The sequence below is a fragment of the Alternaria viburni genome (assembly GCF_023758015.1).
Source record: "Alternaria viburni strain BMP 2772 chromosome Unknown scaffold_5, whole genome shotgun sequence".
Taxonomy (NCBI): Eukaryota; Fungi; Ascomycota; class Dothideomycetes; order Pleosporales; family Pleosporaceae; genus Alternaria; species Alternaria viburni.
In genome coordinates, this window is record NW_026055774.1 from 1,513,352 (window position 1) to 1,533,266 (window position 19,915).

General features: G+C 52.2%; 8 protein-coding genes across 8 annotated transcripts; 6 read left to right on the forward strand and 2 right to left on the reverse strand.

The window, feature by feature from the left end:
• Nucleotides 1-161: 161 nt before the first annotated feature.
• J4E79_003402 (uncharacterized protein) lies at nt 162-1,021 on the forward strand (the record flags this gene model as incomplete). Its single annotated transcript, XM_049352296.1, has 2 exons — nt 162-391; nt 649-1,021. The coding sequence occupies 2 exons, from the start codon at nt 162-164 to the stop codon at nt 1,019-1,021; spliced, it is 603 nt and encodes a 200-aa protein (XP_049213767.1).
• Nucleotides 1,022-2,838: 1,817 nt separating this feature from the next.
• On the forward strand, nt 2,839-3,309 carry NHP6 (Non-histone chromosomal protein 6; the record flags this gene model as incomplete). The annotated part of the gene is made up of 4 exons (XM_049352297.1): nt 2,839-2,908; nt 2,956-3,051; nt 3,102-3,223; nt 3,277-3,309. The coding sequence occupies 4 exons, from the start codon at nt 2,839-2,841 to the stop codon at nt 3,307-3,309; spliced, it is 321 nt and encodes a 106-aa protein (XP_049213768.1).
• Nucleotides 3,310-4,626: 1,317 nt separating this feature from the next.
• Nucleotides 4,627-5,267, reverse strand: SEC11 (Signal peptidase complex catalytic subunit; the record flags this gene model as incomplete). The annotated part of the gene is made up of 2 exons (XM_049352298.1): nt 4,627-4,855; nt 4,975-5,267. 2 exons carry the CDS (start codon nt 5,265-5,267, stop codon nt 4,627-4,629), a joined length of 522 nt encoding a protein of 173 aa, XP_049213769.1.
• Nucleotides 5,268-6,155: 888 nt separating this feature from the next.
• Nucleotides 6,156-7,517, forward strand: J4E79_003405 (uncharacterized protein; the record flags this gene model as incomplete). The annotated part of the gene is made up of 3 exons (XM_049352299.1): nt 6,156-6,716; nt 6,756-6,835; nt 6,884-7,517. 3 exons carry the CDS (start codon nt 6,156-6,158, stop codon nt 7,515-7,517), a joined length of 1,275 nt encoding a protein of 424 aa, XP_049213770.1.
• Nucleotides 7,518-7,767: 250 nt separating this feature from the next.
• Nucleotides 7,768-9,732, reverse strand: J4E79_003406 (uncharacterized protein; the record flags this gene model as incomplete). The annotated part of the gene is made up of 7 exons (XM_049352300.1): nt 7,768-7,805; nt 7,867-8,943; nt 8,993-9,037; nt 9,086-9,201; nt 9,251-9,388; nt 9,452-9,538; nt 9,593-9,732. The coding sequence occupies 7 exons, from the start codon at nt 9,730-9,732 to the stop codon at nt 7,768-7,770; spliced, it is 1,641 nt and encodes a 546-aa protein (XP_049213771.1).
• A 192-nt stretch (nt 9,733-9,924) lies between these two features.
• Nucleotides 9,925-11,282, forward strand: J4E79_003407 (uncharacterized protein; the record flags this gene model as incomplete). The annotated part of the gene is made up of 2 exons (XM_049352301.1): nt 9,925-10,038; nt 10,095-11,282. 2 exons carry the CDS (start codon nt 9,925-9,927, stop codon nt 11,280-11,282), a joined length of 1,302 nt encoding a protein of 433 aa, XP_049213772.1.
• A 986-nt stretch (nt 11,283-12,268) lies between these two features.
• On the forward strand, nt 12,269-14,119 carry J4E79_003408 (uncharacterized protein; the record flags this gene model as incomplete). The annotated part of the gene is made up of 6 exons (XM_049352302.1): nt 12,269-12,321; nt 12,390-12,571; nt 12,628-12,710; nt 12,787-13,482; nt 13,545-14,015; nt 14,066-14,119. 6 exons carry the CDS (start codon nt 12,269-12,271, stop codon nt 14,117-14,119), a joined length of 1,539 nt encoding a protein of 512 aa, XP_049213773.1.
• A 513-nt stretch (nt 14,120-14,632) lies between these two features.
• On the forward strand, nt 14,633-17,242 carry DBP2 (ATP-dependent RNA helicase dbp2; the record flags this gene model as incomplete). Its single annotated transcript, XM_049352303.1, has 7 exons — nt 14,633-14,718; nt 15,013-15,176; nt 15,227-16,195; nt 16,245-16,352; nt 16,802-16,930; nt 16,982-17,143; nt 17,196-17,242. 7 exons carry the CDS (start codon nt 14,633-14,635, stop codon nt 17,240-17,242), a joined length of 1,665 nt encoding a protein of 554 aa, XP_049213774.1.
• Between the last annotated feature and the right edge of the window lie 2,673 nt (nt 17,243-19,915).

Consider the following 19,915-nt stretch of genomic DNA (forward strand, 5'->3'; position numbering starts at 1 on the left):
ATGCGTACCAGATACCGCCAAGGAGGGTTACTGCAGGGATCGGCGCATGGGCCCCGCGAGGCTGCATCATAGCAGTCACCTAGAGGAACCATCGCGTGCCGTCAGGTGAACACAGTCTCGGTCGCAAACTTGAATCTACATCAACACCGTCTGCTAGCATTATGGCCGCCAAAGGCGATGTTGACATGGCAGACGCGACGACAAAAACACAAGATCCAAGCGACTACGCGGACTTGCTACAAACGAACCATAGCGACGCGTTCGCGTTTTCAGATACCGAGGAGCTAGCCCTACAGCTCTACGATCAGCTCAAGGAACTTGAGCTGCAGCAAAACCTGCTACAAGCACAACAACCAGGCACGTCTCGCACATGGTATGGCACAGCATCTTCGTATATTAATCGCCTTCTGTAGTACACGCGCATGACTTTGCATCACTTCCAGATGACCTGCTGGAGGAGCGCCTGACTATTGCGCAGCGCGAGGCTATGGAAGCGAGGGCAGAGTACGAGATAAGGAACAAAATCACACACAATGTTCTAGTAATGGATCCCGTTCTGAAAGCCGTTCATGGCGGCGAACAGACTCCATTCGCCGAGAAGTGAGTTCCTGGGCAGATCGCTCTGAATCATGGTCTGATGTTGTGTAGGCGCATACTGCCGCTGGTGACCGAGAACGATGCTGTTTCCATGATCCATGGCTCACTGACGTCGAAGCTTGCTTCTACGAATAAATCTCTGAGTGTGGCCGAACAGAACAACATTGTTGCAAATCAAAAGAACCGAGAGCTGGCGCAAACCATGCTTGCTCTGGCCGAAGAAATGAAGGCGCAGTCGGTGCAGGACATTGAAGATCCGCAATTACGTCAACGTGTCGATGCGGTCGATAAGGAGCTCAAAGACTCGCGACGGAGGGTGAGGACGTTGAAAGGTATATTATCAGCCATGATCGTGGGTAGCGGGATCAACTGGGCTGCGGACGAGGGTCTGACGGAGCTCGTCCTGGAGGATGAGGACGATTGAGTACCATCCACCTTTTCGTCTGCTGCTGCGACTATGGATGAATGCGAGGTGTATCTGAGAGCAGCCGTATGTACACATTTAATGACTTGTTGAGGTGGTTGCATGCTGCTGCACGATCTTGCGCTTCGTGATGTTTGTTGATGATAAACGTCATGGCTGATGCGAGAGCGGTGATGCCCAACGTCGTGCGTCCTATTTACATAGATGCAGATGGAACTTCTTCAGTAAGATGAGGGCCTGACAGCTATGGGTCACGTCGGGAGGGTACGCGAAAGTCTGTAGCCCTCGGTGGCTTTTGAAAGGGCGAGTCTGAGCGTCTGCTCCGCTGTTAGGGGCTTGAGAGGCCGATGGCCGAACACGTCCGCCACGATTCCAACGTGATAAGCAGCCAGGAGGAACAAAGAGTGTTTCTTGAGGCAAGTGGACGAGCAGTATTGGAGCAGTGTCTCGCATTAGCCTAGCGACCGCTTCCGTGCTCGGTCGGGCGAAAGTGCAGAGCCAGACCGCTGTGGCCGGAAGCGGGTGCAGAGGCCGCCGCCCATCACCATAGCGTGCCCAGCTATGACAGAAGGCCAGAGTCACGGCTTGTGCGGCAGAGTCTGCGACCAGACGTAGGCTGACATGTAACTCTGCTGCACTGGGCTTGCTCAGAACACCAAACGGGCTGCAGGCGGATGCTTTGAGGGGTGGGCAGGTTGGGCGACGGGGACTGGATGCTGGGTGCTCTGGTGCTCGGGGAAGAACATCAGCCAGCCGCGCTATGAATGATAACGTCAAGGGCCGCTTCTGATGGATGCGTCCAACGAATGGTAGACCGTGTGCTTCTGCGTGCAATCTAACCAAACTTGAAACTCGCCAGGAAAGAACGAAGGGCAGCGCCTCCGCGCCCAGGGATGCGCCGTGTAGCCCGCAGCAGTGCGAGCACCTCGGAGCATACCTGGGCGACACCGACACGTCTGCTAGAGACTGGACGGCAGTGCGAGCAGCAAAAAAGCGACAATGAAGCTGTCCACAGTCGCTGGCATCTGCATCGGGCGCATGCGGTGAGGGAGCGCAGCATCGGCTGGGTGGAGGAGGGGTCGTGGTCCGGGTGCGTGTGCTATGGCAGTAGCAAAACAAGCGTGCCTGCCTCGTTCGCACCTTAGGTAAGCGGGCCTTGTTTGTTGGGGGAGGGCGCGCCTTCCCTCTCACAAAATGTGCTGCTGAGCCCTCACCCAATTCCTCCCCTAACAAATCCGCCGCCCATACAACTTTCGCCCGCAAAGACGTTTGGTGAGTCCGCCTGCATTTTGACGAAGTCGCAACATCACCAGCACCACTTTTCGCAACCACACCCTTTTTCCACGCGTTTCCCCGGTCCAATTGGCCCAACCAGGACTCTCCCAGCCTTCTTTCTTCCGTCTTCTGAACGTCATTGCCTTCAGTCGATTCTTCATCGCCGTCGCCAGCACCCACTGCCACGCGCCTACTGACCGCAAAACAGACCTCAGTCAACACTTCCAATTTACTCCCATCTAGCTGCTTCTGTAAGTACCCACACCTTCTCTTACCCGAAAATCGCGCATCATCGCGTTGTGTTGTGGTGTTTTGCGACCGCGTCACCTCACGCGCATAGCAGCGCTGCACCACCATTACCCACTCACCACAACACTACTCCGTTTGCAGGCGAGGACACTAGCTGTGGCCTATACTCGTATTCTCAATCTCACCAGCAGCCATTGTGCCTTCCTGCCACGCTACTCTTACCTACTCGCTGCTTGCAACCCAATCAGCAGCTAACAAGGAACCACAGCCATATACACCACTCAACCACCACTATGCCCAAGGAGAAGACCACCCGCAAGGCCGCGCCTAAGTCCAAGGCTGACGGCGGCAAGAAGAAGAAGGGTAAGCAGCTCACGTGCATCTGCAGACTCGGGCACTGACTCCAGCAGACCCCAACGCGCCCAAGCGTGGTCTTTCCGCATACATGTTCTTCGCCAACGAGCAGCGCGAGAAGGTCCGTGAGGACAACCCCGGTATCAAGTTCGGTATGTTTGCGCTCTTTCTCCGTCTTTGACTCCCCTCTAACATGGAACAGGCGAGGTCGGCAAGGTTCTTGGCGAGAAGTGGAAGGCCCTGAACGAGAAGCAGCGCACTCCCTACGAGGCCAAGGCTGCCGCCGATAAGAAGCGGTACGAGGAGGAGAAGGCCGCCTACCAGGTATGTTCATGCATGCACTTCAAATTGATGATAAGTTGACTAACCATCACCAGAACGCCGAGGAAGAAGAGGAGGAGTCCGAGTAGAGGCAATCGCCTCATTCGTGCTTCCACCAACAGCGTTGAAGATGTCTTGTCATGGGCGGCTCGGGCTACCAAGCCTGTCTCGATTTCATTTGTGATCTTCCTACTTCTTAATGGGTTCGTTATCTCTCGCGGAGGAAGGTCTTCGGCTAGCCAATCTGTGGTTCATTTCGAAAAGGACGCTGGCGGTCAGTGCAAACCACGCTGATGGCGGGCGGTCATGATGTTTGGGCGTCTTCCCCTCGACGTCGTGAAAGGAACATCACGAAGCTCATGACCAAGTCTATGTACACTAGCAATTGCGGTATGGAAAGTCTTTGCTGCTTCTACAATGTTTCCTCTGCTGTGTGACCGTGATGTTGATGCGATCAGGCTTGGGCGTAGCACTACGCATGCTGATAGTAGCTCAGGTCCCAGGTCAGCCCCTGACGTTGAAGTTTGTGTCTTACCTGCTGTCAAAAGCAGGCCATGACGGCGTGATAGACCCTTCCGTTCGTAGCAACCAGAAGTTGGCCCTCTAGCGACAGGTCTTTGACGTTTCCTCACACCGCCGAACCGGGTGCCCGCATTCACGGTAGGGGTTGTTTCCCTGGCTTCACAACCACACTTTCCCGGACCCCACCCCCTCAATCCACTCACTCTATCTCAAGTCGCCTACATAATGTCTCTAACTCGTTCCTATGCCATCAATCGATCATTGCATCAAAGCGCCGTTGGGCTAGTGGTATGCTATCGCCTTCCCATCGTACATCGGACGAAGGACCAGGCGGGGATCACGGGTGTAGGATGCCAAACCATGCATCAATTCGAACCATGCCGCTAACATTGAACAGTCAAACCCCGTACGGCGCATTGCTTTCTTTTTGCCGCTCTTTTACGGAAGGTGGGGTGTGTTTTTTGCCGGGGGTGTCGCGTGGGAGTGAAGTCTTAGTGATGTAGACGGAAGGTAGGTGAACGTCATTTTGGGAAGCATTGGGAAGGTGCAGGCGATTAATCTCTTGTTAGGAAATAAATTCCTGAAGTGTGCTTAGATGTGCTCACTAGTGAATGCAAGATGCGCGTGAGGCGCTTGTCTACGGTCTAAAGAACGTAGCTGGATGAAAGCTGGATGGCTGGTATAACTCTTCGACTTTAGTAAATATTGAACACTGTCTGGGTATGATTTGAACGCCTAGCTTTGCCGCCTCCCGACAGTAGAAACACATAGATCATGGTAGTCAAGGGGGAGACCAACCACATCGTTCCCACGTATCTTTTTCATCCACCTTTTGCTAAGATATCGTTCGAACGTGAAAGGTACCCAATGCAAATCCGCAAGCACTACTCTCTTTGTAAAACCACCATCACACCCATCATGCCTAACATGACCTGCTTCAGCCATGGATGCTCGCTCAGCAGAATGGTAACGTATCCAACAAAGGGTATGAAGCCGACGACGCTTCCGATGACATCTTCTTTGCGGTTCAGGAAGGATTGGCCGGCGGCGTAGAGTTCGGTGTCGTCCGCGAGGTTGTTGTCGCCCTTGGTCAGGAGGCGGAGGGGTGTTTTGCTAGTAGTTGGGTCAGCGTGAGCTTTGTGGTAACGTCTGAAAACCTGCGAGCTGATCTTGACTTCTCCAACCCTCATTGAGAACCTCAGTCACAGCGAAAGGGAAAGAGCGCGACTCACCCTCCTCCATATCTCCTCACAACGCGATGCACGATCGGGATGTCTTTGCCCTTAACGTTGTACACCACAATTTCGCCCACTTGTGTATCTGCGCCCCGGTTCCACAGGAACAGCAGATCTCCTCGTTGGAACGCAGGCTCCATGGATCCCGACAGAACGACGACAATAGGCGAGGGCGAGTCGGAGACCACGGACAGTCCTTTCCACATCATGAAGGCGGTTGAGAGGACGAGCGCGAAGTTCAGGACTTGTGCGGCGAGTTGCCGCGGCTGCATATTCGCAAGGCCCAACATAGCTGCGGATCGGGAATGCTGATGCGAAGGTTGGAGGTAGAGGTGCGCTCGTTGATCGTGGAGTGGGACGTGGGGCGCGCGACCGGGTCGTAGACTCGCGTCTTGAGAATATGAATTCACCGCAGGCGTATTCGGGGATATGTGTAGGGGTGGGCGGCGCGGCGACTTGCGCGTCGGGGAATTCGTGGTCGAGATGTTGAAGCCAGATGTCCTTGGCTTCGCTGTTGCGGGCAGCTTAGTCAACCTCCGAGATGTGAGCTATGAACTCCGCATCCCTCTCTGCTACTTGACCATAACAACACACGACACTTTCAAATAGCGGCACACGACTCATAAGCCCTAGCCTCATCATGTTTCGGTCTGATAATGGTTATGAGGGACTTGTCGCGCGTGAGGGTCTGTTTTCGTCTTTCACCTGGCATGATGGCCCTCACCGAAGCCCACCTTTACCCTGGGAACGTATCCACACGATGTCTAGTTATGTCAGGCTTCGTTTTGACGCTCACATACAACACTGCTCAATTCTTCCTCCTCCCAATAGGTTGAAATTCGATCTACAGCTGTCACACAACTGTCGCTCACCAGCTCTCATTCCTATCTGTCACTCCCCAAACAAACGACCCCACATCACATAATCAAGGCCATCACGATGCGGCTATCGCCAGGCGATATGGTGCAGTATAGGACTCCTGGTTTATTCTTCCCGCTATGGCCGGCGGTCATTTGCGACGACAATATGGCACCGGGGGACGTGTTGGGAACTCGTCCACATGGGAAATCAACTCTGGTCTTACTGATGGGCGAGGATCTGGTCTTGTAAGGAACTTGAAGCTTGAACAATGTCTTGACCCTGCTAACTCGACAAGTCGCTGGGCGCATGCCGCAGACATGAGGGAGTACGACCCTTTCACGCCCTACACGCACGAAGAGGTTATCGAAATCACGCCAGGACTTGGTGATGCATATGAGATGGCGAGCAAAGCACTTGATGAGCATATGGGCATTGATCAATGGCGAAAGCAACTGATGAATCTAGCCAACGAGGCTTCGGGCTCGGACACTAACATGAACGACTCGGGCGATGATTCAGACTCAGATCCAGAAATGAGACAGGCTCTCCGGCAGAGCCGCAAAGAATTCTATGGTAATCGGTCGAAAGGGCGAATTGCGAACAGCTTCTCACATCCACCGACTTCATCACAGTCGCCATCAAAACCTGCGCGGTTCCCAGCCAATCGTCGCGTTTCTGTCGTCTCCGGCTCCAGCAGAGCTCCAGATACGATCTTGAATGCATGGGAAGCACCGTCGAGACCTGCCGCCAGCTCATCGCAGCCCTCAAGAGACCATGGACAACTTCAGGCCGTACCATCCCCACAAGATCGGTTGAATATGCGCAGAGACACGCCAATAGACCTAACGGACGACAGCAGCGCCCATAACTCGACTGAGGTAAGAACGGCCGAATCGAGACAGAGACACTTTCAACAGGTAGGCTTCCTCGACCATCAGCTTGGTGGCGTGGGACGTGGTCGGAAAGAACCAATCAGCGATACCATCGAGGGCGAGCTGTGAGTCTCCTATCAATCTCTCATACCCTCTCAGCTAACAGAATCTAGCTCAGAAAGCAAGGAATTCGTACAAGTATTGGTCGGGCCTGACCAAGAAGTCTATAACCTGCAAATATCGTGTCTGTGGGACCGTCCATACTTCAGAGACTCCAAGCAGGGCCTCCTCCTGATCGACCACAATGACGCCGGGATGTGGGAGCTCAAACACCCTGCTCTTGTCGACATTAACCCCGAAGACTTCACATTTATCGCAGAATACCTAGAAAGTGATGGATTTGGTCATCGGAACCCGCAAGAGGGTGAGGAAGCGAACGAAGCCTTTGCACAATGTGTTGCGGCGTGGATCACCGCGGAGGTTTTGGGTATGTGGGACATGCTGGAACATGTCGCTGAGAAGCTGAAGGGCATAAAGCCGGGGAAGTTGGAAATATTGGTGTTCTGTCGACATGTTTTCGCACAGGATACAACATCAATCTCCCATGAATATCTCAAGGAACATTTGGCCGTATACATTGCGGAAAACTGGTGGCCATACCTCAGGGATGACCACTTGAGGTCGAGCTTCATTGAGCTGCTGCAACACTTCCCAGAGTTGCAGCGAGACGTTTACGAGCGGAGGATTCTGGCGCTGAAGAAATGCATTGATCAGAGTCAAGAAGATAGCGATACTGACATGGACTGAGTATGTCATGGCTCATCGGGTTGTTCTTCTGATCTACTTGTTTTGCTTTCAAAAAGTTCAGTCATGTTTTTCTTCTAGGTTGAGAGAGGACGAGGAACAAGTCCCTTATTATCTTCATCATTGTACTTGGAGAAGCTATTCCAGCCCTGAGCATGTCTTGCCAGAAGCCTCTTTCACATCCTTTATCCAACAGACAAGCCGAATTGCCCAGCTTCAATCGCAGTATCGTGAACAGTGCAAAGAACAAGCCTCAGTCGGAGTCGCTTTCGAACTCCGGAACATTCGGATCTAGGCGCATGTGGTCAGTATGCCATCTTGTTTGTCGCCTGCTCATCGCGCAGATACATACCTCGAAGTGCCATGTACTCCAACGTACCACCAGCCTTCTCCGCAAGATTATCCCTTACCAGCGTCAACTCCTCTTCCGAGAGCAGCGTATCCGTGTCTGCCATGTCTATCGAGACACGGATGGCCTGATTACCCGGTCCGAGTCTCGATACAAAGTCCAGTAGACCATCCATGGTGAATTTGGATATACCGGAGATGGTAACAGTACGTAGATTTGGCAAGCTGGCGAGGTGAGGAAGCACAATGTCGTTGAGCTCCAGGCCGCTTACGTACAAATCCTCCAGCATTGTGAGCTCAGCGAGAATGGTGACGAGATGTTCATCCCGCAGCACCTCCGGAAGAATAAGGTGCAGATCTCGCAGCTCTGTCAATTGCTTCAAAGAGTCCACGAGAATATCCAGATCATCTCGAAACATGCCATCGGTATCGCCACTCAGGAAGAGCACCCTTAAAGAAGACTGCTGGTGTACAAGAGCCTGATGGAACGTCTTGTGATCTTTTAGCGTGTACGAGTCTATCTCTAGGCTGCTGAGTTGTATCTTCTCTTCGAGCAGTACGGGCGTGATGAGTGCGGCTCCGGATTGCATTTTCGAGAAGCTGAGGCGTTGTAGATCTGAACATTTGCGTAACCAGGCAGTCGTCTCGAGGAAGACGTCATGTTCCGTCGCTTCCAAGTCTACAGTACCATGGATGTCCTCAATGCGTAGCGTTCTTAAAGCCGTACATCCTTGTAGTAGCGAGAGGTGCGGTATTGACTCGTTCGAAACGCACAGTCTCAGATCTTCTAATGAGTTCCCATGGTGATTGAGAGCTAGTAGTGACTCGGCACCGGCCTTGACGTCGCTGATGGTTTGGAGTGTTTGGAGCGTGTTCGGTCGCATGGAGGAGAGGAATTTGGCGAACTTGTGATCATTGTCTTCTGAGACCCAGGTATAGATCATAAGAGATTTGAACTGCGGACAGTGGTCGTAGATAGATGCATGAACCAGTTCGTCTTCTAGAGGCTTTCCGTCCCACAGCTCAAGGCTCTGTAGTCGAGGAAGCCGGGGCGTCCATCGTACCAGAGCACCAGGCTGGACTAGTATAGTTAGCTCATATCCGAATGTTGAGAGGAAGGATGTACTTACGTTCACCGCTGATGATCTCCAGGGTTGGAGTATGCTGTGTGACCACTGAACCACGTTAGTATCGTACTGAACAGCTTCGCGCATTTATCAAACCTTCACCAATCGCGTCGATGATATCCGCTGTCTTGATCCGAGTATACTTTCTGCCTTTGATGTTCGTCCCTGTCTCAGTCTTCTCGAACTGCTTCAACGGCCCAGAGAAGAATTGCCTATTTTACAATCAGAGTTGGTGATGTCTGACATCGAAGCTGTACTGACTTGGAAACTTTCGCACGGAATTGGTCGTCATCGAGGAGATATCCCAGATCCCGAAAGTCTAGCGATTTGATATAACGGCAGTATGGGAATAGTGTGACATCGAGTGCAGATGCGACAATTGATCGCCAAAGAATGGACCTAAAGATGGGTGTAAGAAGTCAGTCTCTCTCTCATACAGTTCGTACGGTAAAAGTTACGTACCATTTTTGGATCGTGAGAAGCTTGGTGGCAGCTGGTAAGCCATAGAGATCTTCTCCTCCACCTCGAACAGGAGCGAGATGATGAGATCTAACGATCGTGTCAGTAAATTGACGATAAAGCAGCGAGGCCAATGCGACATACTTGTACAGATGAGTTAATGCAGGTACGGCGAGAGCACGGCTGGCGCAAGCACAGTTGAAGAGTGTGTCGAACTGTTCTTGATTCGCAAGCTCTTCACATAGGAGATGCAGAATATCATCAGGCAGCGCTGACTGAGTCATTTTGTTTGCACTAAGGAGGGCTGATATCGTGCTCCTAGGAAAGGTGAATGGATGGGCGCCCATGAGAGTAGGCGCGATGATGTCAATGCGCTAGCGCGTGTTTGACGCGCTCTTCCCGCTTTCGGTCGCCGGGGCTCGTCGCGATCCCACCCAAACACCCTGCGACGATGCGAGCAGTCGCACGAAGGCAAAATGGTTGTCCTCAACTTCACCCTGACGCCCGAGGCAGCGTCTAAGGTTCACGATCTGCTTGTTTGCCTCGGCAAGTTCAGCGAGACTGTAGCCATTGAAGCGCGTCGCGAAAAGGTAGGTTTGCCGCTCTTCCTTCTAGTCAGTCCGGCATCTCATACCTCTTGCGTCAGTTCACATTTACCGCTCTCAACTCTTCCAAATCCGCATACGCCGCCATCACATTAGACGGTCGACATTTCTTCGCCAGCTATGAATGTGTGCCGACTTATGGCGGTCCTGACGGCCGCTTCACGTGCAGTATGTACACCAAAGCGCTCTTATCGGTCTTCAAAAGTCGCTTGTACGACCCGCTAGGGCGTGATGGTGCGATCGATCGCTGTGAAGTCAGTGTGCAAGAGCGGGAAACCGAGGCGCAATGTCGATTCATCGTCAAGATGATCTGCAACCAGGGTGTCATCAAGACCTACAAGCTCACATATGAAGCCGTGGACGTCATGCATGCACTGTTCGATCGCAACGCGGCGAAAAACAGGTGGAGCATGCACTCCGGGGCTGTGAAGGAGTACGCTGAATATTTTGGTACCAAGACCGAAATGCTCGATATCTTTGCGAGTGAAGACGGACGCTGCGTATTTAAGAGCTACACAGAAAAGATCTCGAACGGGAAGGAAATCCTGAAGCATCCACTTGTCACAGCCGTCGCAGTCAATACTTCCGACTTCGAGGAATTTACTGTGCAGGCGGGTATGCACATCATCATCAACGTCAAGGATTTCAAGGCAATAGTCGTCCATGCAGACACAATCAAGACAAGCTTAAAGGCATTTTACTCCCAGCCAGCGCGTCCACTCCAGTTCAGCTATGGAAGCGATGGGCTGCTCTGTGAGTTTACGCTAATGACTTCTGGCAACCACACCGCCGCTCCATCTGCGCCAACACCTGCGACGCACGCAATGAGCAGCAGACAAACCTCTCGCACGACCTCAACCACAACTGCGGAGCGTGGACAGAGTCGCAGCTTCCGATCTAATATGCCACCGCCTGTGCAACCAGCATCGCGACGCGATGCCTCTGGCCGAGTGCGGAATCCAGGATCTCGTCAAGTCTCGGCACTGCAAGCACAACCTGCCCGTGACGATTCGGAAAGCCTCTTCGTACCGGAGGATGAGGACGCAGCCTGGGCGCCGGTAGACTATGATAAGGAAGAGACTCTGGGATGGGACGCGAATGCCAACAACGATGCTGCAGCTTTTCCAACATTCACGGACAGTGGTGGTGTGTCGAAGACGAATACGGCGGACAGCAATGAAGTGTTTGAGCCTACGCAACGTGTATCGCAGATCAAAGGACTGTGGTAGTCGCCTGACACTGACGACCGCATATTGCACGAAGTGGCTGTTCAAGGCCCAAAGCAAGTTCCAGCTGTCGCAATGGGTATACATTCGCATCTCCGATGCCAGCGGCTTATCAGATCTTATGCACCGTCTCAACTAGTGTATCTCCTGTCTTTCCGCAAGATCATGGAGGCTATCAACTCTGAGACTTGTGGTAAGGTTGCAATGGAGCCGTTAAGATTAAACTGCCGGAAGTGTGGTACTCCGAGGGAGGAAATGTTTGTTAACCTTCGCGCACACATCACAGCATTATTGCTGTTTCGCACATAATGTCACAAATGAGAGAAGTCGCAAGTATAATGTACTAGTTCACTAGACTGGTCGATTGAACGGGACGCTGAACATCCTGAAGAACACGTGCATGAACTACAGCTATCCAACTGCATCATACACAGATGTGTAGTACGCTTTAGAAGAGGCAAAGAAGAAAGATGCATCGAAATGGTTTCCTCTGTTGCGCGATGAGGCACATGGTACTCTTGGGGTTCGTGATGGCGATGGTGGCTTGATACCTGCGGGTCGGCGTGGCCGGTCCATGAGATGCTTGCTTGTTTACAGAAGCGACTCAATGTGCTCAGACTTTTACGTTACTGAAGATGCCTGGCAAGGCTTCTTCTGCTTACGCTGATCTACCGAATTTTCAATATTAGGAAATGGATTCCTTCAAAGCTGACCTAGGTATAATTGATAGAACACTGGATATCATCCAGGATGTCAAAGGCAGCACGCGCACAGGTGTACGAATTTGTGCAACCTTCCACAGCGTCGGCTGCGCAGCTTCCACGGCCTGCGACAGCATCAAAGGTGCGAGTCGATGACGTGGATCTCGCGTACGCGTATTTGCGGATGGTGGGGCTCCAGGGTTGTCTAGAGAAAACGATGTAGGGGATCTTACCATGTTATATCCAGACGATAGTGAAGCAACGCCTGCATACTCTTCTCGACCGACAATGGCACCCAGACGCATTCTAGTAATCGCTGGCTCGGACAGTTCGGGTGGGGCGTACGTACGCGTGCATGCATCCGCCCTTCATCAGCCACACACCACTAACCATGCTGCCACGCCAACAGCGGACTAGAAGCAGATCAGAAGGTCATTGCAGCGCATGGCTGTTATGCTATGACGGCTACGACTGCTTTGACAGCCCAGAACACACTAGGCGTCCAGGACATCCACCATACCCCGCCGGACTTTGTGCGGAAGCAGATCGATGCTGTCTGTGAAGATGTGGGCGTGGATGTGGTCAAGACAGGTATGATGACATTCAGAGAGACACCATTCTTTGGTGAATGTGCTGATAAGATACAGGCATGCTTGCATCTGCTGAGACCATTATGGTCGCTGCGGATGCTTTGAAGAGACATGAGATCAACACCAGTATCGTTGATCCTGTACGTCTCAGATTTCATTCTAGATCCCTTTATATGAACCAAAACGAGCTCCGTGCTGTGCTGACTACTTGAACAGGTAATGGTGTCAACATCTGGCTCACAGCTCCTTCCCGAATCAGCCATCGAAACCCTGATTCAACACCTTCTGCCTCACACGACGCTTCTCACACCAAACCTTCCTGAGGCTCGCTTGCTTCTCCAAACGGCCGGGTACGATATTCCTGATCCGAAGAATGTTGATGACATCGTCTCGATGGCGCAGCATGTCCGGTCACTAGGACCCAAATGGGTGTTACTGAAGGGGGGCCATTTACCATTGACCCACGGCCGGGTAGTCAGCACGCACGACAGCGAGAGGGAAGTCGTCTTGAACATCCTCGTGGGTGAGACTGGAGTCACAATGCTAGAGAGCCCGTATCTGCAGTCGAGGAACACGCATGGGACAGGGTGTTCATTAGCATCCGCTATTGCGTGTAATCTGGCGGAGGGAATGTCGATGGCCAAGGCGGTCAAGAAGGCCAATCTGTACGTTGAAGCAGGCATCAAGACAGCTGTCGATATGGGAGGGGGAAGCGGCCCCATCAACCATTTCCACTCGATGTACATGCTGCCTTTCACGCCAGGCAACTTTATTAGCTATCTGCTCGACCGAGAAGACGTGCAGAAGCCGTGGAAGGAATATACCCAACACGAGTTCGTGCAGAGTATGGGCGCTGGGACATTGCCAGTGGAGAAGTTCATGTACTACCTTGTGCAGGACTACCTCTTCTTAGTAAGTATATGTTGAAACATATTCATTTCCCGTGTAGAAGAGAGTAACTGACTAGTAGGAAGGTCCAATTTGCAAGAGCGAACGCGCTGTCTGCATACAAATCTAGCAATCTGAGAGACATTGGGTACTCCGTGCAACAAGTCGTCACCCTCCAGGAAGAGATCAAGCTGCACATCGACTTCTGTAAAGAGTACGGACTATCGGAGGCCGACATCATCGAAGAAGAAGAGGACCAGGCCACCACGGCATACACCCGTTATGTGCTCGACATCGGCCTGTCGCAAGACTATCTTGCTCTGCAGATTGCGCTTTTGCCTTGTCTCATCGGTTACGGCATTATTGCCAAACGTCTCTACGAAGATCCCAGCACCGTGAGGGTGGGAAGCAAGTACTGGAAGTGGATTGAGCAGTATGTGGCAGAAGAGTACAGGGAAGCGATGATGAGGGGCAGTGAGCTGGTAGAGAAGCATGCCGAGGGACTGAGTCCGAGCCGGGTGGAAGAGCTGGCCAAAATCTTCATACACGCTACAAATGTGAGTGCTAGGCTGAATATGACAGTCGGTAACATGCTAATGCTGTATAGATGGAGAAGGGGTTCTGGGACATGGGCCTCAGAGCTGGTGATGGGCTAAGGTGAGAACCAGGGCACAGGACTGTATCCTATCTGATGGGAAAGCATCGGGTTGTCTCGTCATCGGTATACTTTCACACTGTCGCATTGCTTCGAGAAGTAGGCACTAGGCGTGCAATATGCGGGTCGCAATGGAAAATGCTTCGCAATCACCCAGATGCAAGGCCCACAGTGGCGACATAGTCTTCGGTTTTCGTGGTGGCTTCCCCGGGCTGATAACGGCAAGCTCCGCCCTTACCCAACTGGGCGAGACCCTGGTGCTAGCGGCGCTAGCGTCTCAAAAAATGTGCAAGCGCAACAGAGGCAAGGCAACTTTTCCTGTCGCGCTCTGCCCTCTGACTTCCTCTCACCCCAACTCGCAACTCTACAATTTGTGCTTCTTTTATCGCACAACACGCGACACTTTTACAGTCGCTCTACTGCAACTAATATCTTCTCGTAGTCTCCAGACTTCGACCCACGCTCCCTTACTCGATCGGTTCCCCCTTGACGCCAGTCTCTACAACACACTCTCACATCATGTCTTCCTACGGCGGCGGTTACGGCGGCGGCGGCGGTGGATACGGCGGCGGCGGTCGCGGTGGTGACCGTGGCTACTCGAACGGGTACGAAAACAGCAACGCTGGATATGGGTCTTACAACAACTCGACAAGCCATTATGCATCGTACGGGTAGGACGATACACCCCCTTCACACGGGAACGGCATCACAGTCGTGGTTCTTGGACAGCCCTCCATCTGCTACCATTCTTTCTCTCCATTCTGCGCGCAGTCTGAGTTCGATCGTCCTGTCAGGCTGTCTCACAGTCGAAGCGGGCGGTCGCTTACTCGATGCGACAACGTAGAAGCCCCCTTCTGTCACTCATCTCATCTCAGCGACATCTGCTAACATCTATCTAGTGGCGGCGGCTACGGCGGCGGTGGTGGTGGCTACTCCGGCGGCGGTGGTGGCTACGGTGGAGGAGGTGGTGGTTATGGCGGTGGCGGCGGCGGCTTTGGCGGTGGTCGCGACGGCGGCGACCGCATGTCGCAACTCGGCCAGGGCCTGAAGCAGCAATCATGGGGTATGTTCCATTGTCTCGTATAGGCTCCGCGCAACACTAACGCTTTCCAGATCTCGACACGATGCCCAAGTTCGAGAAGTCCTTCTACAAGGAGGATCCCGCTGTTACTGCTCGCTCAGCAGCCGAGGTTGCCGAATACCGCAAGGAGCACCAGATGACCGTCAAGGGCGAGAACATTCCCAAGCCCGTCACAACCTTCGACGAGGCTGGCTTCCCATCATACGTGATGAACGAGGTCAAGGCCCAGGGTTTCGCCAAGCCCACCGCTATCCAGGCTCAGGGTTGGCCCATGGCTCTCTCTGGTCGCGACGTTGTTGGTGTTGCCGAGACCGGTTCCGGAAAGACGTTGACCTACTGTCTTCCTGCCATCGTTCACATCAACGCTCAGCCTCTCCTCGCCCCCGGCGATGGCCCCATCGTCCTCATTCTCGCGCCCACTCGTGAGCTTGCTGTCCAGATTCAGCAAGAGATCAGCAAGTTCGGAAAGTCCTCGCGCATCCGAAACACCTGCGTCTACGGAGGTGTTCCAAAGGGTCCCCAGATCCGTGACCTTGCGCGCGGTGTTGAGGTGTGCATTGCCACCCCTGGACGTCTCATCGACATGTTGGAGGCTGGAAAGACCAACCTTCGCCGTGTTACCTACCTGGTTCTCGACGAGGCCGACCGCATGCTTGACATGGGTTTCGAGCCTCAAATCCGCAAGATCATCGGACAGATTCGCCCTGACCGTCAAACCTGCATGTGGTCCGCTACATGGCCCAAGGAAGTTCGCCAGCTTGCTGCCGACTACCAGAAGGACTGGATCCAGGTCAACATTGGTTCCATGGATCTCTCTGCCAACCACCGCATTCAACAGATCGTCGAGGTCTGCACAGAGTTCGAGAAGCGTGACCGCATGGCCAAGCACCTCGAGACCATCATGAGCGACAAGGACAACAAGATCCTCATCTTCACAGGTACCAAGCGCGTTGCTGACGAGATCACCCGATTCCTTCGTCAGGACGGCTGGCCGGCGCTTTGTAAGTTAAACCGCATGTCATGAACTGATCACCGCTAACTCATCTCCAGCTATTCACGGCGACAAGCAGCAGAACGAGCGTGATTGGGTCTTGAACGAATTCAAGACGGGCAAGAGCCCCATCATGGTTGCCACCGACGTGGCTTCCCGTGGTATCGGTATGATTGCAAACCCCCAACACTCCCCCCTCCTCACCTCCCCAACTATTATTATGCGTGAACTGCCATTGTGCTCTGCTTAGGTCGTCTTGTGCGCTCGTTACACTCGCTCCCATGACATCGTCCAGGGCTTGCCTCTCTCGAATCTGATCCCCAGGGATCCTTGGTTACGCTGGCGAAGCTTTCAGTCTTCGCTATCTTCTGTTTCTGGTATTACCAAGGTACTACTGAAGCAAGCTGCTTGAGATATCTGACTTACACAAGTCGCACTCTCTTCCAAGGGTTTCTGGACCAGGAGACATCCACAGCCTTCCCACTGGACTTGATGCCGTGACATTCGTTGTAGCGCACAGAGACGGTTGCATGCAACATACTGCAGCTTCACGCGATCCAATCATGATCGTCGTTTGCTCGTTCCTTTCATCAGTCACTAACCTTTGCTCTTCAAGATGTCCGCAACATTACTCACGTGTTCAACTATGACTACCCGAACAACTCGGAGGACTATGTCCACCGCATTGGTCGTACTGGTCGTGCTGGCGCTAACGGTACTGCCATCACCCTCTTCACCACAGACAGTATGTATCTTCGACCCTACTCTGCACACCATTCACTAACAGATTCATCAGACTCCAAGCAAGCTCGTGATCTCGTCCAGATTCTCACAGAGTCCAAGCAGCAGATTGATCCTCGTCTGCACGAGATGGCCCGCTACGGTGGCGGCGGTGGTGGTGGTGGTCGCTGGGGAGGTGGCCGCGGCCGTGGTGGAGGCCGTGGCGGAGGCCGTGGTGGTAGGTGGTAGAAGTCCCTTCGACACCGAGCGAGATCTAACGCCCATCTCAGGCTGGACCGGAGGTAACAGCGATCCCATCCGCAACAGCCGCTGGTGATCACTTTATCCATCGCACTTGCTTATTCACATTGTCAGAACGATGAGCACCCTTTCTCCAACCTGCTATCGGCGTTGGAGGCAATCGTTTCGGACTTGCTTCATCTTTCATCCCATTTCTCGTGCGACGGAAAGCCGCTGTACCTGCTCAGGTTCTGTCGTACCCTGATACCCCATGGACAGAGCTTTGATCTTCATGCATGGACACGATTTCAGTATGGTAGCATGGTTCTTCTACATTAGACTGGCATTGTTTTGTTTTCCTCTATTGAGGTTGCGCCTATTCAGCAATCCCTTGCATGATGGCGCTGGTGGCGTTTATGTCCAGAAAAAGTTTCTGTAACTGTAATAGCGATATAGAATACACGTACTGCGTTTCTTACTATGCTATCCGCTTCATCTGACTGTCTTGCCTTGCCTTGTGCTGGATCCATAATGTAATCCTGTAGTTGACTGATGAGCTGTTATAGCCAGACGACTCGACACGTCGCTTATACCTCTCGCTATCGACGCGCAAACGCTGAACATTACCCACACCCTTTGAATAAGTCCGCCGCCTAATCGAGGCTGTTTGTTTTCATCAGCATGATGGCGGCTGCAACATCCTGTTTGTCAAAGTGGCCGCATGTGATCTGGACGCAGGATCTGTCGGTCACATCTAATGTCTGGTGGAACCTCTGCGAAGAGGTGAGTACAGGCCGATCCATCAGCTGTCTCATGTCGATCTCGTAAGAGAGGAGATAAGGTATAATTCTATTGCAACAGCGAATTGAAGTTCTTCTAGAGGAAGACAAGGACTACATGTTATCAGAAGAAAGGGAAATAGATAGAGCACGATTGTCAAGAGCGCAACATGCACATAGAGAACGACTATGTATTCCGACTAGATATGTTAGCTACACAGAAGGGTGGATAGCGCGACTCGGGGGTGTCTGCCTTCGCGCCATCCTGTGTGTTCGTTTTTGCCATTCGATGTCATTGCAGGCTGGTATCGTAGGGGTACATATTGATGTGGTGCTATCAAAGTATATGGATTCAGGTAGCTGTTATAACAATACGGTTGAGCACAATGTCTTGATTGTTTTTATGACTTTGTCGTATAATCTAATAAATATTGAGACGGTACATTGTATCAGGTATACACTGGAGACATCGTCGGTCTATCATTGTAAACAAGAACTCATACATATTGCTGTTGTGCTCATGTACAGAAGCTTGTGCCTTACAGGCATACATATGCTTTAGAGCATCCAAGAAGACTGGTATGTATGCAGCGGCATCTGATTCTGTATCATCCTTCATGAAAAAAGAACTTGAAAACTTCATCTAGAGAGGCGATATATGTCTGTTACCTTGACATGATATCGAGGCTTGATTGTATACACGGTATGAAATCAAATGTTCGCATCGTCAACTACTCCAGATTCTATCAAAACAATGTTTGGTCGCAGTATTACTAAGGCGTTATTCATGTTATATATGTCCTTTCTCACAGTGCGATCTTCCGCCTGAGGACTGTATTCTCACCGGCTTTTTATGCCGATAAGCAGTGTCTATCCGGAACACGAGCAGACCCGTTGCCCTCTTTAAGCCATCACCGTGAACCCTTCGACTGCGCTCGAAAAGATTTGGAATTGCGTCCACGGTTCATGACGCGGCAGCTGCTGCGGGAATGAGGTTCATGGTGAAATCCATGCGCACTCCTCACTATTCCCTTGGGACACTGGTCATTATCTTCGGCTCGGGGTTGCCTTCGGATACGGGGTCGTGAACAGCGATGCACAGCCTCAACGTGGCCATAGCCCCACTGCGACTGCCTGATACCTCTACTCATTAGTCGTCGGTGTCTGGTACGCATCACTTTATTGTGGAGCTACAAAGAAGTTTCTGGACTCATGTGTCGTGCTTCAGGATGTAGAAGTAAGGACTTCTGGTCGTTTGATGAGCAAGACACAATAAAGTGGTAGCGAGAAAACATGACTGACGTACCAGAACATCGTTCACCCAACACACCACCTTGTGGCCAGAGGGTGAAGGCTAGAACAACATCTCTTGCTTGAGCGCTCGTGAAGACCGGAATGAATATTGCGAACGGAAAGAATAGCCACGATAGACAACGAAGCTTGAGGAGGCTGGGAGGTGCCACTGTCTGCATCATAAACTCATATGTATGCAGGGTCTAAGGCAGAACCGCTCACTCACTCACGCTGACGATTACACCAAATCCCTGGAAGTACAACATTTTGGATGCCCGTGGGCAGACTTAACCCCCTGAATTGCCCATAGGAAGGCGTTGATGATAGACATTCCTGGGCCTTCAAGCGACGCATGCGATCTTTGATCCGAGCCGCACGCATTTTCCAGTAAAAACAATCGATCGTATAGTAAGTATGGTTGTGAGATTTGAAACGTATACATGACGAAAGTTTCTGGGAAGAGTGAACACGGTGGGACAAATAATGATGAGTACGCGTGTACGTACATAACATAACTGTCGGTTCGAGCTGCCCAACAATCATATCGACCGAACTAGTCGCTTGGTAAGAGAGACCACGGTAGTACTATCGAGAGATAATATAGAGCTAATATGGAAACGCTCAGGTGGATGAAAGAAAGACGGAACGCTCGGTGCTTCCTCGCTGTAGGATAGACGCCTTCCCGGGGCGTCCCGAAT